This window comes from Micropterus salmoides, unplaced genomic scaffold, assembly GCF_014851395.1.
Source record: "Micropterus salmoides isolate LMB-PRFRI ecotype aquatic unplaced genomic scaffold, ASM1485139v1 Ms_hic_scaffold_23, whole genome shotgun sequence".
NCBI classification, from domain to species: Eukaryota; Metazoa; Chordata; class Actinopteri; order Centrarchiformes; family Centrarchidae; genus Micropterus; species Micropterus salmoides.
Window position 1 is genome coordinate 106,151 of NW_024041484.1, and position 18,939 is coordinate 125,089.

General features: G+C 40.6%; 1 protein-coding gene across 1 annotated transcript in view; it reads left to right on the forward strand.

Moving 5' to 3' along the window:
• The window catches only part of LOC119918010 (pleckstrin homology domain-containing family A member 5-like), a 106,442-nt gene extending 91,473 nt beyond the window's left edge, over nucleotides 1–14,969 (forward strand). The window contains exon 4 of the mRNA XM_038738497.1: nucleotides 14,511–14,969. Within this exon, the coding sequence (XP_038594425.1) occupies nucleotides 14,511–14,514 (4 nt within the window). The 3' untranslated portion in view covers nucleotides 14,515–14,969. The remainder of the gene's footprint in view (nucleotides 1–14,510) is intronic.
• Nucleotides 14,970–18,939: the final 3,970 nt, after the last annotated feature.

Below are 18,939 nucleotides of genomic sequence, written 5' to 3' on the forward strand. Positions count from 1 at the left end.
AATATATATATGTATGTATGTGTATATATATATATATATATATATATATATGTATATATGTGTATATGTATATGTATGTATATATATATGTATGTGTATATATATATATATGTGTGTGTATATATATATATATAATAAAAAATTGGCAACAGCTGCCAAATAAAACAGACTATGTTTAGCTAATGTTCATTGTGTTAGACATGATGTTAGTTAGAAAATGATCACTTTTCTGAAGATAAATAAATATCAATTGCCCCCCTGGATTCATCCTCCTTACTTATGTTTTACAATCTACATTTTGACATCATAATTGTATATACAATGATTTTCTGTTGTGAATCCATTCTGTGTATACTGAATCTATTTCCTGGCTGTCTGTCCTAGGAGAGAGGCCTAAAAGAATTGAGTGTATTAAAGAAATATATCCAGCAGTGCCAGCATGTACAGGAACCTTTCTCTGGATAAATTAATGCTGGACAGAAAACTCCCTGTTCTTAAGAGTAGTGGGTTATGTGTAATGATAAGTGCTGATGTGTAATGGAATGTTTTGCCTTGCCTCAGCTGATGAGGCTGCTGATGGATGTGGGAATACTGGAGCAAGTCATTTCATTTGCTGCTCTTCATCCTGTTGCCCTCAGGAGCTGTTCTAGGAAAATCTACATTACAGAACAACATTATAGCATTTGTCATATTGAGTAGGATTAATACCCCATCCATTTATTTTGTATAATTACATGTCAGTAGCTGAACCACTTTATTCACCAGACGTAATGAATGCACAGGAATTTGTCTTGATGACAGTATTATGCTGCACAGCCAAAGAGCAGACAGTGTATCAGTCAAACTAAGAGAAATTACGTTAACCAAGAGTGTTCCTGGTACAGAAGTGGATTACATAATGCTTGGAGTATTTATTATGAATATAATTTATAGTCACATTATAATTCTGCTTTATTGCATCTTGTAACTTAATTTTACTCTCTTTCGCTTTTTCTTCCAAATAAGTTCTGGCCTGGTGGTGTTGAGGGGTAATGTCCTCTTTTTTGAAAACCATAATTTGGTCACCCTAGCCAGTAGTCACTTTTCATTGTGCCTTTGCATTTCCTGCATTAGGTAACCTGCTCATTAACATGCTAAATTGTTAGTAAGTTAGTGAGTAACATTAAAGGTAACATTAGCTAATGTGCTTTTTTCTTTTGGCGTCCAAGTTGCTCTTGCCTCGCAGTGGTGTTCTCACAACTTCCCACTTGAACGTCAAGTGTATCGTGTACATAAAGTCCCACGTTGTAACCACAGGGTCACGAGTTCCATTTGAAGGCAGCACAAGTCACCAAGCTTCTAGCACCACTCATTCCGCAAGGACACATTTTCACCAAATTTGCAGAAAAATGGCAATAGGAAGCGAATGAATGCAAATATTAGAAGGTGAGTCATCAAAATAAACATTTTGTAGTGCTAATTATCCAGCCAGGTGCCAGTAAACGTCAGTCAAATCTCAAATGGTGAAAACACTGTGGAAAATGTGATAGAAATATGGCATTTATGTTTGTTTCATGTACTTCATGTGCTTAAATGCAGAAATATTGTGGTCAGCTAAAATAATCACAATCAGGAAATCATATATGTGGTAGAAAATGACTGCATATGTACTACATGGCGTGTTGAATAATTCAAACTGTAACCTTTATGCACTCTTTGTAAGAGTGGTTCCCCACAGTCCAGATAAAAAGATTTTAAAATCTTGCGTGTTGCAGTTTCTTGAGAGATGCTTGTTTTGGGTAACTGATTCTAACATAGTTTTGGGGTTAATTGTCAAATTACTGTGAGAGGCTGTGAAAGGGTCCCTTGTAGTGATGGACCTACAGAGAATTATCAACAACTTAGTAGTTCACCACAGCACTGTGGAGGATTTTAGCAAATTCAGGCTGGTTGTTTTGGTTTTACGGTTTTGGTTCAGTCTCACAGCAGCAGCTGTTTTCAGTGAAGAGGCTCTGATGAAGCACCGTACACAACCGGCAGACACAGTTAGAGACGAGCTGGTAAACACAGTGGAGCATTTCTAATCAAACGAGCTAAAAGGACAGTAAATAATGGCTTATAGACATCAGGTGGACACAAACTCAACACAATGATAATGTTGCTCCATATCTGCTTTATGTGGAAAGAGGCAATTATTTGCTTAGCCATTTCAACTTATGCAGCTTTAACTTAACTAAGAAAAGCTAAAATAATGATTCCCTCACTGAGACTGTTGAGTTTGACTTTCACCAATCCACAGGTGAACTAAGCAGCATGATTAACACCAAATAAAAAGAAAAAATGAAACAAAGTCAAAATGACAAACAGTAATTTAACGACAAAGGTGTTACCATTATATGTCTATACAGCTTCAAAAGTAACTTTTTAATAGTGAGTACACCAAATTCAAATTGATCACAACATATCAAGCATTTAGACTACAAAGTAGGAGACTGTTAGATGAATATTTAAAAATTAGTAATGTTACTTTAAAAAAAGTAATGTTAGCCATTACATCCATGTACATCTCAATGAGACCATCGTGAAAACACCATTTTTTTTAAATGAAATGAAACTCAGCTTAGGTGTGTGCAAAAATGTCTGCTGTATCTTAAGGAGTTAGTTACATTTACACAAGTTGCAGTAATTACTAATATTACTTTGTTCTCACAATACATTACAATATTGTTTGCAAGTCAAAAAGTTTATCTAAATTAGTACATTTAAATTTTTATCCTGCAATATAATGAAGGTCTCCTGAATGATGAGGATGCATGTGGAAAAAGTAGGGAGTTTTGGTGGCCTTAACTTCACCACAAAGCAGGGATCTCCTTGATTCTCCACGTTGAAGCAGAAGTCCCCTCTCTCCTCTCTCTTATCTCTTCGTGTTTCTCCCTCGATCTCACCCTCCTCTCATCTCCTCCTATCCTACCCGCAGCTTCTCCTCCTCCTCATACTAATGGCAGCCATCAGGGGAGTCTGGATGGAGTGGTGGGCTGCTGTGGGTACTACCGGCGCAGGGATCATGCATGCAGCGTGTCTGGACTGGCTTTGATCCCGGCGCTCTCCCGGGAAGTAGCCAGGAAAATTAGGCACTTTTCCACTCGTGTCTTTTTTTAATTACAGGCCCATAATGAAGGCTGCATGCTCAGCTGCAGCACATCACACAGTCAGAGGAGGAGGGAGATCCCACCCTCTGTCTTTTCCTCACTAACCTTCCCCTGTAGCAGCTTCTTCTCTGTTATGTTGATCCCTCTCTGTGCACTCCCACATCTGTCTTTCTTTTTGACTATTTTTGCTCTTGTATTCCAGAGGCTTTTATTTCTTTATGCTTCTTCTTTTTCTCATTTAGCTTTTTCTTAGATCTGTCTTTGTGCTAACTTTGTTGTGCAGTCTACTCTTATGAAAGGAGTTTATTTCAGCTTTTTCTCTCTAAAGCCTTGTCATTTCTTTTCTTTCTTTCTTTTCATTTGTTGTCATGTTTTGCCCGCATCAGTGTTGTAGTCTTTTAGTCAGAGGAGGAGCCACCAGTTTCCTCTATTGAAGCTGTCAGCTACCTCAGAAGGCTGGGAAGTATAGGAAGGAAAGCTGCTGTCCTTTCCAAGCCTTGGAAACTTGAGGTGGTGAGATCGAAGGTTCTGTGCACGGCTTCAGTAAAGAGAGTTGCCACCAGCTTGCAGGCTCTGTCTAAGGCTCTGTTTATTGCTGCTCAAATAAATGTCACATCAAATAAGAGGAGGCCAAAAAGCCACTCCTTGATGAGAGGTTCTATAAACTACCTCATTTTATTCCATATCTCAGCACCCACACTGGTCCATAAACATTAGAGATTGCAAAAGTGTGTGGCTTTAGTTCACAAAACCTGTTTTATGCGCATTTTGGCCTTTGGTTTGGAAAAGTTTGGTGTATTGATAAAAACAAAATGCCACAAAGTGCAATTGAAACAGACCTTGAGAATAAATCATGATGTACATAAGTCCACTGGTGAGATGAAAACATCATATCTGTGTGGAGCTATATGGAGACTAACCTTCCTCACATTAATAAATGAAACAGAAATGTCTATTTCCATCCGTCTGAGCTTCGAATGCAGCTCTTTTATTATATCATCTAGCAGTGTGCTCTCGTTCTGCAATGGTTTGGCAGTATGGCAGCGAATGGAGACTTGACACCACCAGTTGTTTACCTCAATGTTCCCAACTGCAACATTCAAATAAAACTGGTAGATGAAAATGTGCATTCATTCTAATTGTTGTTTGCCGATTTTCTACAGCTGTTTGTAAAGCAGTGTTTCAAATGTTAAATGGTCTGTACTTGTATAGTACCTCTCTAGTCTTCCGACCACTCAAAACGCTTTACACTACATCACATTCATAAGTTCTTACATTGATGGCAGAAGCTAAGGTGCCAACTGCTCATCAGAAACAACAATTTGTGGTTCAGTACCTTGGACACTTTGACATGCAAACTGGGGGATTGCATACTCCTGTGGTCCGCCGTCATTACGTTCACTATTTTGTGTTGATCTGATGAAGCACACACGGCCAGGGATCATGTATAAAGCGCACATTTTTCTAATGTGCTAGGTTGAAAAGCTCCCCACTGTTAATAGGGGATCAGGGGCTTGAAGTCCGCTTGTAACTACTGGGAGCAGATGAGCTGGTCACTGTTTGCTGTCTGTACTCACTCCTAGATTCTCTATGGTGAGCAGATTTGAAGACTGCAGTGGTTCAGCTGATTTTTTTATGACCCCTCTTTTTAATGTCTTTATTCAGAGAATGTCTGCTGTTAGACCTGGCTAAAATGTTGCCAATGCCAACCAATCAAGTCAGAAGTGTGCCCTGGTTCACCTGTAACCACACACAACAGTGATGTCATCAGGTACATCTGTACATCACTGCAGCAAGGAAGAATGTTAAGATTCAAGATATTTCCAGGTGTTACTCTTTAAATCTACATACCAGCACTGCTAAAGCACACTAACGGTTTGTTTAATCCATACACAAACATGCTCATGCTGTCAATAAAGCACATGCTGGACTGTGTGCGTCCCAGCAATTGATCTACATCCATCAACCTATGGAATTTTTATTTTCCCAACATTCTCAGGCAGTCATGTAAGCTGTGAGAGGGCAGAGAATGGCAGGGTTAAATGGAAGTTGCTCTAACTCTGTCTCTGCTCCTGTTCTGTGCTGTGTCCATGCATCACTGGTCGTTGTCTCTAGAGTTTGGACAGTTTCCTCCTGAGGCACAGGTACCTTCCCCTCACTGTGAGTATCACTCAGGAGGGAAAGCTGTGTTTTAAGTAACTTAACACACCTGCTCTGAGTAAGTGAGAGCCTTGAGGAGTCTCGCAGGAGCTCCTGGGAGAATTCAAAAGGTAATTCTCTATATGGAGAATTATCATCACAGTAGGCCATGAATCAGATCTACATGACATGGCCTCACATTTATTTAAGTCATTAGTCAGTCATTAATCATTGTCTGTCCCTGTGCCTCTTTCTCAGGTCACACTTGTAGAATAGCATTGTCCATTAGCACTGTCTGTGACTGGAAATTACATGAATAAGTGAGTTGACATAGTATTAACTTAATTTTCCAATTCCTCAGTCAGACACACAGGATCATTCAGCAACATCATGAACTACTGTATAGCATAGAATCAGAATCAGCTTTATTGCCAGGTATGTGTACACATATGAGGAATTTGACTCAGGATTGTAGAATGCTCATGATGTGCTTACTTATACAATAATAGAATAGTAATACAAGAATAAAATCAGACACAGGCTACAGTATAGAGAACACCTATATATACACACTATAAATAAAAACAATATAGACAGATTGAGACAATACTGCGATGAGCAGAGTGCAAAGGATGCAGGAGTAATTCATTATTATGTACATGCCAGAGGTGGATGAGAAATACAGGTACACATACATGCATACAAGTACACGTGTACACATGTACAAAGTGTCATCTTCTGGAATTGTTCAACAATTTGGGAAAAACACTTTTTCACTGAGTGAGATTTTCCTGTTTTTGTCTGTTTTCTTGGATTTTGGTTTTGTGTCTTGTGTTTCCACTGTTCAGCCTTTTTATTCTTATGTTCATTTATGTTCAGCTCAGTTTACTTTTGCCAGTAATGTCGCATTACCTGTCTCATTCCCTGTTTTGGTCCTGTGCCTTAGTTCATATCTTAGTGTTACTCCTGGTCTGTGTACTTCTGTGGTTGTTCTGTTTTTTGGCCTTGTATGCTCTGTGTTCTGTTTGATCCTAGTTTCAGTCTGTTTTCCTTGTTAAGTTTGTAGTCTATCTGTATGCTTGGTTTTAATCCTTGGTTCTGTGTTTTAGTCATTGTTCTGACTCTTAGTTCTTTTGTTCGGTTTCCTTCATCCTGGTCCGCTGTCTGTTGTTTTTGTCCTTGTCCACTAGTCAGTCTGGTTTGTCAATATCCTGTTTCTACTTTCTAGTCTTGGTATGTCCTAGTGTTATGCTGTGGGTACTTCCAGTTAGAGTTGGGTACTTCCTTGAGGATACTAACATGCAGTACACTGCGTACACTATGTACTTACTTGCTTAGTGTGTTAACTTTGACAGGGTAGTGTTGTCTCAAATCAAATGTGCTGTTGTGCACTAACCGGAAATGACTGTTGCAAGATTGCGCAATCCCCCCTGCACAGAGGACGCCTGCAGAGCTCCAAAATAACAGCCATAATAAAAAATATATATATAAAGTAACGACAGTCCCCTTTTCATACTATTTCTGTTGTTTATTTATTTATTTTTTTAGTTTCACAAGCCAAGAATTTTCTGTACATCATGAGCCAGATGTCTCTTTATTTAATTTAAACTACTCAAATTAAATCAAAGAATAACAGCAGTATGAACATTTAAACTGTCTCACAGCTGTGTTTTCCTCTGCTGTTGTTGCTGGAGTCTCTGCTGAGCTGGCTGCATTGGTCTTGTAAAATAGTAAGTGTAAGTATGGAAGTGCGCGAACTGAGACACAGCACTAGTTACAGTTTGTCTGTGTGCCCTGTCTGTTCACTCCTTATGTCTGTATCTTGCTTTGCTTCCTGTTTTATTCTGAAGTTGTCTGTGTTTACTTCCTGTTCTGTTCTTGATGTGATCCACCTGTTTTATGTTCTCACCCCGCTCGTTTGCCTCAGTATTTAATGCCTGTGTTTCTGGTCAGCCTTGTCTGATTATTATAGTTTGTTGCATGTAGCTTGTGGATGCTTTGTAACCCGTGTTCGTCTCTGCCTCGTGTTCCTGTCTGCCTGGCCTGCTTGTGGATTATTGTTTCATCTTGCGTTCTTTGGATTTTACTTTTGGACTCAGACACTGTTTGTAAGTGTGCTTGTGTTTTGTTAATAATTCATTGGACTTTATCTGCTTAGCTTTGGGGCCTGTACCTCGAAGCAGGATTTGAGTTAGGTAACCTCGGGGTTAACCCTGGGAGAGAGAGAGAGAGCAGAGGGTACAAAAAGTGTTGGGCCGATAGACGATGCCATCGTCCATCGGCGATGGCTGACAGACATCACGCGTTGAGCAGGCATCGTGATTGTAAAACCCCGCCCCCCCAGCAAAAAGATCTGAAATTTTCACATTATACCACCCTTTGAAAGCAGGTTTTAATGACCACGAACATTCGTATTATTGTTTTTAAGTATGCTTTGCACCTGCTTCTCCCCACACTCGCACACTCACACACACCAACACCTCGGGAAAACACCCCCGGGTTGCACCGCCTCCCCCTGCTCTATTTTCTCCATCAGCAGTCGCCTAAATGACTGAGAACTCGTCTTTTTTCCATATATTTCCACCCGCGATCCGTTATCACCGCAGCAGATGAGCCGCATGTGGGCTTGTTAATGACGTAGCCTATCAAACAACTGAAACCAGCATCTGTACCCTGTGTGGTCACTGCTGCGTGCGTAAAATATCCACCGCAACTTGAATCGTAAGTTAATAGTCTACCATTTTTTTGAAGTGAAGTCTGGGCGAGAACACATGCACATAAGACTGAGCCCGCGCTCCCGATGACATCGTGTTTCATTGTAGACATCGTCCGATGGAAATTTTGTAAACATCGCCCAATCTATTTGTTTTGGCTGGTGGTTGACTGAAGCGGGAACCAGAAGGCAGGATCTTAAATTCTGCATGGAAGGGGTGAGAACTATCAGACACGATAGATTCTGCCTTCTTAAGCACGTTTGCTGTACAGTTCAATTAGTTTTATCTGCTGAAACCCGATGATTTTGCTGCTAACTTTATTTACCATTGCTAATGTGTTTTTCCGTTTTAAACTAAGAGAAGCATAACAGCAAATACATGAAAAAGTAAAGACGGACTCAATAAAAGATTTATAAAACAATGTCATCAGGGATCTGTCCACTTGAAACTTCACTAGCTTTCTCAGACAGAAGAGACGTTGCTGACTTATCTTGCTCAGCATGTCTGTGTTGAGTTCAAAGGTCAGCTTGTTATCAATGATGATTCCCAGATACTTCAACAATTTCAACCTCTTTTCCATCTAAAATTGTCTTTTCAGGATGGTGACGTCTGAAATCAATGCATGTTCTTCGTCTTTGTAGCATTTAAGTTTAAAAAGGCTTCTTTGCACCAGTTTAACAAATAGGGTAGTACAGGGCCGTGAGATGAAACAACTCACGGCCCTGTACTACCCTATTTTTTGTAAACTATAGCGATGCCATCCTACAGAGACTGATTGAAAGCCTTAGGCTATTGTACAGGTTATTACAGTAAACCTACTAACTGCTCTAAAATGTGTTTTATATTTTTTATTTGCTCCCCAGTCCGTTTCACACACCCTGTCGCTGCTGTTAAAATACGTTTCATTTTTCTTATGCGAGGATGAATATTAAGAGCAGTTTGGTAGGGATATTGAAATAAATTTTAATGTGAACATAGGCTATTTATTTTAAGTTAGTAGCTATCTTATAGGCAATTACAGAGACTGGTCATGTTCCACCCCACCTTTTGCGATGTGGGCAGGTAATGAGGTGAGTTTTCAGCAGCCTAAATGTTGAGATTCTTTCAACCACTATTTAACCACCTTTTATGGCATGAATGGATTTTTTGTTTCGTCGCTTTATGAGGTTAATTAAAGAATAGAATAAAGAATGTTTGGAACATTTTGAGTGTGTTAAATGAATAAGGCCTAATATCTTTTTTGAAGTGATGAGACATTCTTAAAAGTGAGGTGGAATGACAACTTATTCAGTGCCCGAGTCTTTTAATGTGGAAATCCAGACACACAGCAAAAGAAAGAAAGAATATTTTCATAGACTTCATCAGACCCCATCTCAATCGTAATTGTTAGGGTTCGTTAAGCCAGATAACGTAAAGATATCCTGGGTATGTTGAACTCGCTTCGTGGTACAGCCCCCTGGTGTCCTGCGTTTGGGTCCTCAACTAGCTCAAACACACTGCAAACCATAACAGAGATGCGAAGATCAGTATTTTGTGTTAAGGGTTTCTAAATGTAGCACTAAAGGAAGTTTAGCATATTTCATGAAGATGATTTTGCAGGTGTTAGTTTGTAATGTAAGTACAGAGCTGGGGTCAGGGTGAAGATTGCAACATAAACAATGTGCTTGGAATATGTGCTTGCACAAATTTGATTGGCTGCGGGGGGCTTAGCCAGCCAAGCGTACCATAATGACTGGAAGCAGGGAGACACAGCTAGTCTGACTCTCTAAAGTGAAATAAAAACCTCTAAAGCTCTTAACTTTGTTTCTTTTGGTAAATGAAATATGTATCCGGATGGGAATTCTTTTTATTCATAATGCCCAAATACAGCTGTGAATGTTGTATCTATGTTTTATTGTACTCTTTTTAAAGCTGTTTTCTTCTTGAGGGTGACTGTGGCTCAGGGGATAGGTCGTCCACTTATCAGAAGGTCGGTGGTTTGATCCCCTGCTCTTCCAGTCTGCATTACACAAGAATTTCCCCTCGAGGATCAATAAAATATTTCTTTTGATGACTGAACCACATTACTCCAGATGCCATCGGTGTGTGAATGTGTATTTCTGGCAGAGGCACCAGAGTGCATGATGAATGTGTGTGAATGGCGGTGAATGTGATGTTGTGTAAATGCGCTTTGAGTGGTCTGAAAGACTAGAAGGCCCTATACAAATACAGACCATTCAACATTGTTTTTCCTCTTTCCTGTGCTCTGAATTATTATATTTGTGTTTCATAAGAACGATGTTAGGACAAAGATGTGTTTTATTCACTGTCTGTCTGTCATTCTGGTTGGAAATTAATTGTGTCTGTGTGCATGATTTCTTGATTTGTTACCAAAATGTAATGGTGTGGCTCCAGTAGTTGAGTGTGTGTACTGCACTACCACAAAATAAAATAACAAAATTGAAGCAGCAGAGGTAAAGATACCCTGACTTTTGGTCCCTAGCATGGATCAAGCTGCAAATACCTTATTGTTTCCTACATTTCCCACAAGGCAAAACAATAGCACCTTTATTGGGTATTCCCTGGTAAATGCCCATGCTTTCTAAATATAAAATGTAAACTTGGAGTCTCTAACAGCAAGCTGAGGGAACTCCGGGGATCCTTCTGAGTCATTCCTTCTCTGTGATGTAGGAGTGACTGCAGGGCCTGTGGGTCCACTTCTGGCTGCAGCTTCCAAGCAGCAACACATCACACAATCTTCAAACCTATTTTTAGGGCCCTAGCAGGAACTGTGCGAGATCCCTATTGGAACTGAAGGAATCATTTTTTTTTCTGCAAAGTAATCTCATTTTTGGGGGCCTAAACATACACGAAAACTCACCAAACTTGCACATAATTCAGGATAATTTTATGGGTCTCGCACATGGGCGTGGCAAAATGGCTCGCTAGCGTCACCTACAGAGCAGCCCCCGGACAAAGTTTGACCTACGTGTACGAAATTTCTGTGGTATGTGTATCATTTCCAGACGTACAAAAAAGCCTATTGGAGCCAAACAGGAAGTCGGCCATTTTGGATTTAATGGTCATTTTTGACGAATTACACACTTTGTACTTTAACGAACTCCTCCTAGGGATGTAGTCTGATCGACTTCAGATTTGTGCTGTGCACTCTAAACCCATTGACGATTAAAGGTTGTACACACGGTGAGTTTTCGTGGAACAGCTTGGCCGTGGCGTCCAAAATCGATGATTCGGAAGTTGTTGTAACTTCAGTCTACATGCTCACATCTGCACCAAATCTTTAATGTTTAATAAGAGTCCCGCCCTGAAACTTGAAGTTTCACGCTCCGCCGTGACACAGGAAGTTGTAACTTGACTGTGCGTGATCAAATCTGTATGAAAATTTACACGTTTAATAAGAGTCCCGCCCTGAACACATGTACATGCCGACATTCCCCACAATTATAACGCCACCTACTGGCAACAGGAATTGACCATCAACAAAGCAGCCCCTGCCGCACGTTTCACCTACATGTATGAAATTTCTGTGGCACATGTACCATGTCCAGACGTACCTAAAAGCCTCCTGAAGTGATGCCCTAAACCCAATAGGAAGTCAGCCATTTTGAATGTAATGGTAAGTTTTGCCGATTTACAGGCTACTTTAACAAACTACTCCTAAAGAATTAGTCCAACCGCCTTCAGGTTTTCGCTGTCTATTCTAAAGCCATTGACGATTAAAATCAGGGCTGGGCAATAAAACTATAATGCTAATTATCACAATATAAGTTTCCTCAGTAACAATATAATAAATGTTCAATATATCGTCAAACAAATATTATAATAGTTTTAAATATTCTAACTCAGACTTGTGAAGTGGTCCACTGTTTGGTATCAAGTGTCTTACCATAAAGAAAAGTTTAACCACATAATTCTGGTTTCTTCAATTTTCACTCAGGAGCAAATATCAGCCTTGAAACTTGAAAGAAATAATGATTTGACATATATCGTGATAATTATCGCTATTGAATGATCCATCCATCGTCAACCGCTTATCCTGCGTACAGGGTTGCGGGGCTGGAGCCAATCCCAGCTGACATCGGGCAAAAGGCGGGGTACACCCTGGACAGGTCACCAGGCTATCAAATGATATGAAATTTTAACATTTTTGGCCATATCACCCAGTTCTAATTAAAAGTTGTGCAAATGGTGAGTTTTCATGAAACGGCGTGCTCGTGGCGTGGCGTCCAAAATCGATGATTCGCTTCGCCGTGAAAGAGGAAATTGTTTTAACTACTGTGTACATGCTCATACGCACCAAACTTTACATGCTTGATAACAGTCACACCCCGAACACATCTACATGCCAATATTCAGGTAAAGTCATAGCGCCAAGAGCTATGTAGCGCCACAAAGCGTCCGAAGCACGCGGCAAATTCAGCTCCAGAATCTGCAACCCGGCCGCCTCACCTCTCACACATGCGAGGGCCCGCCCAACGCTACTTGTAGCTTTAATTGTTCATTGGTCTTTCTCTACGTCTGACACACCCTTTCCTGCTCGGTTACTCTTCACCCTGAGTTTTCTTACCTTGTGTGCTGTTTTACAACCCTCTTGTTTTCTAGAGTGCTTCGCCTCAAGCTGTTGTTGAAGTGGTTCTGAAACTATATTTGAGTTTAGAGATTGAACTTCTGAGACCATAACAGCACCCTACAGGGATTCTAAATGCTCTTGTGATGAAGAAGGGATTCATGAATTTCATTTTGAGCCTATTTTATAAATTTGAACTTGATTAAACAATGGTTTCACCATCTTCCAATACAGTGCTGACAGAATGCAGGGTCAGATGGTGGTCTGTGATGACAATGTCTCTATTTCAAGAGTCAGGTGTGCAGTGAATTATTGGGAAGTCCTGGACTGAAAGATTGTTTGTTGGGTAGTGGTCATGTTAGTTGTGGTAGTGGCCACAAGAGGGGGACAAAGCTCCACTGCTCCTCAGCGCAAGTGCTGCTGAGAGAGCTTAGTTCAGAATCAGAGGAGCTTTTTCTACAGTAAATGTAGATGTGGCAGCATCCAAGGTATATTAATGCAATGTATGCATTGCATGTGATGTATGATCAACTGACAATCTGTGCATTACACACTCATAATACAAGGACATGTTAAACCTAACTAAGCAGTGGACTATCTCTACTGCTACTTCTACAATAGGCGAGCCACACAAGTGTGAGATATTCAACATCACTTTAAACATTAGGTATTGACTCTGAGAATTCAATACTGGTGGTTGTGATGAGTTTGTTGGAGCTGAATGTGTTTGGCTTCAGCTGGAAAATCACTAAGATTTATCGGAGATCTATGAGCTGCTTGCATACTCCTCAGCGAGCATTATTTGTTCACTTGTGGGTGTTTAGGTGTCCATGTTCATTTCTTGATATCTTTCTTGTGTGAATAAATGTGATATCTTCAACTTGTATCTACTTACTTGTTGATCTCAGGGTGGAAACCAGACATTTTGTGTTTGTAACTGAGCCTGAAAAGGAGAAATCCACATCAGACTGCATGAGAACAGTAACAGATAGCTGCTCAACACGAAGCTGCAGTGAGCTTATTGACAGAGCATTTGTCTTCAGTACTGTCAGTGCAGCATGGGGCGGACTACTTAAATGTAGGAATAACATTCTTAACATGGTATCATGCCCTCCACAATAATGGTTTGTGGTTTAACTAAGGCAATTCAATTTTGTGTTAATTTGTATATTATTGATATATTTAGATTTAGATATAGATATAGATGAGGGTGGTGATGGGGCAGTGGATAAGACACATACCTTTGGTGTGAGAGATGCAGGTTCAGTTCCCCACTGTTACACATCCACCATTTTGTCCCTGAGCACACTTAAACCCTAGTTGCTCCAGAGGCGTGTGGCCTCTGATGATTAACTATTAGGTCTACACAGTCAAAGAACTTTAGGATTAGGAATTGCAATTTGCTTATAACGATTGTGACTAATTTCACTACAGATTTACATGATATTTGATAACTAGAGCAATTGTTAACACACAAGTTCATTTACAGTTAAAACAAACTTCGAACATTAGTAAAGCCATTTGTGCATCCAGAGGGAGCTGTGTAAAATCTGATAAATATCCCCAAGTGATGTCACTTGAGTCAGCGTTGGTAAGGGCTGAAGCAAGACCCCAAGAACGATACTGTGCTGTGAGGTGATTTTTTCCAAGCTACAGTAGCTGTTACTAGCACAACACTAGAATGTGTAAAGTCGAGTGATTAGATTTGAGTTGCATTGTGGGTAATGTAGACAAAGAATGAATGGATTAAAAAGACAATATCTCTGCTGCATTGATTTTGATGTTTTAGAAATGTGCAAATTCTGAATCTGTGAAGTGCTCTTGTGTGGGTCCAGTAGGGTTGAAGATGATTAACTATTGCTGAATGTCTACTGCCGAACATGACAACTAACAGATTCTCTTTCATTTTTTTCTTTCTATGTACTTCCATCTACTGTCTGACTGCGCACACCTCCTCACCAGGTAAGACGTTGGGTGTTAATGTGTCTGCCTGTTTACTGTTTTGTTGTAGGGGCTGGTTATGTTTTTGTGTAGTTTTTTTGCTATAATAGGTTTCTTTCCAGGTGGTCGGACCTGGTGCATGCTGGGGGAGAAATTGTGTCTTTGTTTGTGGTAGTGTAGCTGCTTTTATTTTGTGTTTTGAATTCAAGTCACACACAGTGTGTGGTAGTGTCCTGCTGCAATGTATGTGTGCGTTTCTGTGTGTGTTTGAAGCTTGCGACCACGGTCTGTAACTAAAGGGATATTCTTTCCAGTTTATTTATTGCATTAGTTATGAACTAGAGCTGCCCCCCATGTGACATAATCCATCTCTGTCTGTTAGCCTAAGCCTTCTGAATGTCACGGTGCATCTCTACTGTCACATCTCAAGGTTCCCCATCACTTATTTAAATAAACAAGGGCTGTGTACACTTTCTTGGATAGATTGTGTGTGTGTGTGTGTGTGTGTGTGTGTGTGTGTGTGTGTGTGTGTGTGTGTGTGTGTGTGTGTTTGTCCTTGTTTGAAGTTTTTGGATGGTCTCAGACTTGATGGGGTTGATGGCTTGATGGATGAATGAGAAGATGGATGAGCAGGTGAATTCGGCCTGGCAACTTTTCTTCCTGCTTCCTCCATCACTCTCTTTTTTCTTCAAAAAAAGATGTCAAATGAGATGTCAAATGATTCAGCCAACTAACGTTAAATGCCTCACTAGCACCTACTTAAGATGTCTAAGATCTGACCAAACCTCTGAATGCACGGCAGAGATTTACATAGACTTGCAATGGACACACAGGTGTTACACACAGGTGTCGCTTCGGAGGTTTCATATAGATTTGGGGTTTACACAAAATTCACAAATTGTGCATGAAACATACGCTACTATTAGAGGTGGAACATATAAGTAGTTGTGTACACCAGTACCTGAAGTAACTGCTTCACTAGCCCCTCACAAAAACTCTACAATCTGACCAACCTCTGATGTTATACCTGCAATTTCACATGCAGTGTAGGCAATGTGTTTTTTTTTTATTTAGGTGTAATGTTAAGATGATTGCCTATGCTGCATCTGCGCCATTAAGTGTAGTGTATATGTGACACAGGCAATCATGTGAACATGTTACACTTCAATGAAACACACATCAGTTATATTGTAACAATCCACAGACAGAAGGGACATAAAGGGAGAGAGATCTGAGAGATGTTTCTTCAGGTCTGACTGAATGGCCCAGCTATTTAACCTCTGTGGGGTCATTATCAAGGTGATGGGTACTGCTTGGTTTGTTAGTGTTCCTGGCTGTTGTAATGTTTTTGTGGTTGTAACAGTCACCTGAGGCCAAGTCTGTACGACCATTGTTGGTAATCTCACATGAGGCCAAAGGTGAGCGTTTGTTTTATCTCCTGGGAAGAGATAGATGAAAGGACAGCATTGTAATTCGGGGGATAAGTGGTGTCCCAGCCCTCCTCGTCTGTTGAGAGATGGTTTCTCTACTCTGGTGTAAATGTCTCTTTCACTCCTCTTTCAAACCATCTGTCCTCCCTATCCAGACTATGTACATTGTTGTCCTCAAAGGAGTCTCCCTTATCCTTCAAATGTAAGTAAACTGCTGAGTCTTGACTTGTGGAGTTGGCCCTAATGCTTTCCTTGATAATGTAAATATCATCTATATAATTAGGATTATCTAAAGACATATATTTCACTCATTCACTAAAACCAAAGACAAAAGTAGTTTCACAATTTTGGGTGTACCACACAAAATGTTTTTGAGGTTTTTGAACCTGTTCTACATGCGCAGAAGTTGCTTAATCTTCTTCCTAATTAGAAACACACATTCATGTGCAGTTCTATTTATTTTATTTCTTTTCTTTTCTTTCTTAATATTACACTTAAATGAATAATATGATTGGGACTCTGAATTGATTGTGGTATTGAATTCCATTAATGCTCTGAAGGGAAAGAATGTTTGCTGCTAGCTCTGTTTGTGCTTGACTTGAAGTTGACGAAACCAGACAGAGGAGGGGGAGATAAACCATGCATAATCTTATAAACTAGGCAGGCATTTCCCAGCTAAGAAGAATAATCTTCATTAGGATATGGCAATGATTAAAACTGAATGGCTTCTTGTCATGATTGGTTAAACCTGGATGTGACCTCCAACATAACATATGTTGTTTGAGTGCAACCTCTTCTGCAGTTTAACAGTGTGTAAAATTAACATAATTAGCATACTAGGGCTAAGGATTTACATAGTCAAATCAGAATTGTCAAGTCCTGCCTGTAGTTGACTGATAGGTCGAATCATGTGTGTTTTTGTGCACGGCGATTGCGAGTGGGGCGGTAACACATGGTGGCTCCGCTTTAATCTTGAGAAGCTGCAGAGCTGCAGTCTCTATTCATTCAACTTACACTGTATGTTACACTGTAATTTCCAGCTAAACTGAGGCTTTTTGAACACCCTCTCTCTCTCTCTCTCTCTCTCTCTCTCTCTCTCTCTCTCTCTCTCTCTCTCTCTCTCTCTCTCTCATTCACCGGTCTTGTGCAGAGTTTTGTGTGTATTCCTGCTGCCGACAACTGCTTGCACCTTGCAGTTCCTCGCGAGTCTATTTCAAGTAGCCGGCTATTTAAAAAACGTAAAATATTTTTTGTGTGGTTCATCAACATTGATAAATTATCCGAAAGTCCCGCGAGGTGCGGACAACTTGCCACAACATCAGTGAAGCTGGGGCTCCATCTCTTCAGCAAGTGTTTTTCTTCCGCCACCACACACGCTACGCCTACACATGCGCACTGACGACCCAGGGTTAGGCTTACAATTTTGGATTTATTCACGCACTTTTTATTTTACATTTATTGAAAGTTTTACTCTTTTTACATGTTTATTTACAGCATTAAACGTTGAAATGCGACGGGTCCAGGGGGGCCCCTAGGACCCACCCAATTATCAGGATGCACAGCATGCACACAGGACAGAGCCGCACACCAGCCCAGTCCAGGCCCGCACCTGAGGCTCCCGACAAGCACGCAATCCAATCATGACCTACAAGTGAGCCAACCAACACTACCAATGTAACTAACGCCACACAACAGCCAAGTAATGCGCTGCACAGGAGAGATTCCAGCCGGCACAAACCGCCCCCATCCCCCCCGCAGCCAGAGGGACCACAGACCCCCACCTACGGCTACACCGTGACCCACATCGCACGTTCACCACCGGACAGAAACCCACCACAAGCACCCCCCCCATAAAGTTGATCAAGGGGGACCAGAGAGATTGAAATTGTGTCAATTTGTTTTTTATAGCAGACATTTTCTCCATGCTAATGTGATCTATAAGGAGATTCCTATATTGGGCGATACTTATATTCTTTTTGGTCTTCCAGTCCATGAGGATAGTTTTCTTGGCGATGCATAAGGCAGTGAGAAGCATGTATGATGTGTCAACATCTATACTAATGTCAATTAGGTCCCCCAGCACGTAGAGTGATGGGGAAACTGGGATGCGGTAACTTAGCCATATCTATAGGTCTTCAGGGGCGGCTGTGGCTCAGGAGGTAGAGCGGGTTGGCTGTTAATCGGAAGGTCGGCGGTTCGATCCCTGACTCCCCCTGGTTGCGTGTCGAAGTGTCCTTGGGCAAGATACCGATTTGCCCCTGGTGACTATTCCGCCAGTGTATGAGTGAGTGTGAATGTTAGTTTCCGTTTGAGCACTTAGGCTCAGTGTATGAATGTGTGTGACTGGTGAATGCAGAGATGTAGTGTAAAAGCGCTTTGAGTGGTTGAAAAGACTAGAAAGGCGCTATACAAGTACAGAGCATTTGCATTTACATTTTCACATATCTTCTGCCAGAACTGGTGTACATTGCCACATAGCATGCATGTAACTATCAGATATGTTACCTAAGCAGTTCCGGCAGATGTTTGACTGCATAAGACCCATTCTGAACATCCTTTGTCCAATATAGTGTGATTGGGATTTTTGGTCATTCTAAAGGTATTTAAACATATCCAAAAGTTTTGGTCTGGTCTAATGCATAGATCTGTCTCCCACTTTAAGAATAGGAGAGAGATTGAACTGTCTGCTTTTAACAGTAACATGTATACTTTTGATAACAGTTTTGGAGGCGAGAGTTTAAGAAAGTCTTTTATCATTGGAGGTTAATCTAAGTCCATTATTTTATCCTTAAATCTAGCATGAATTATGGATTTAAACTGTTGAAATTCCAGAAATCTAACAATAATTCCATATAGTGCCACTAGATCCTGGAATGGAATAAAGTTGCTGCTTTGCATTACATGCTCTAGATGTCTTATCCCTTTGTCATACCACAGTGGGGAATTTAGCGTTTTCTTATTTTGCAGGATGTCAGGATTATTCCAGATTGGGGTAAATCTGCATGGGATAGGTGAAGACA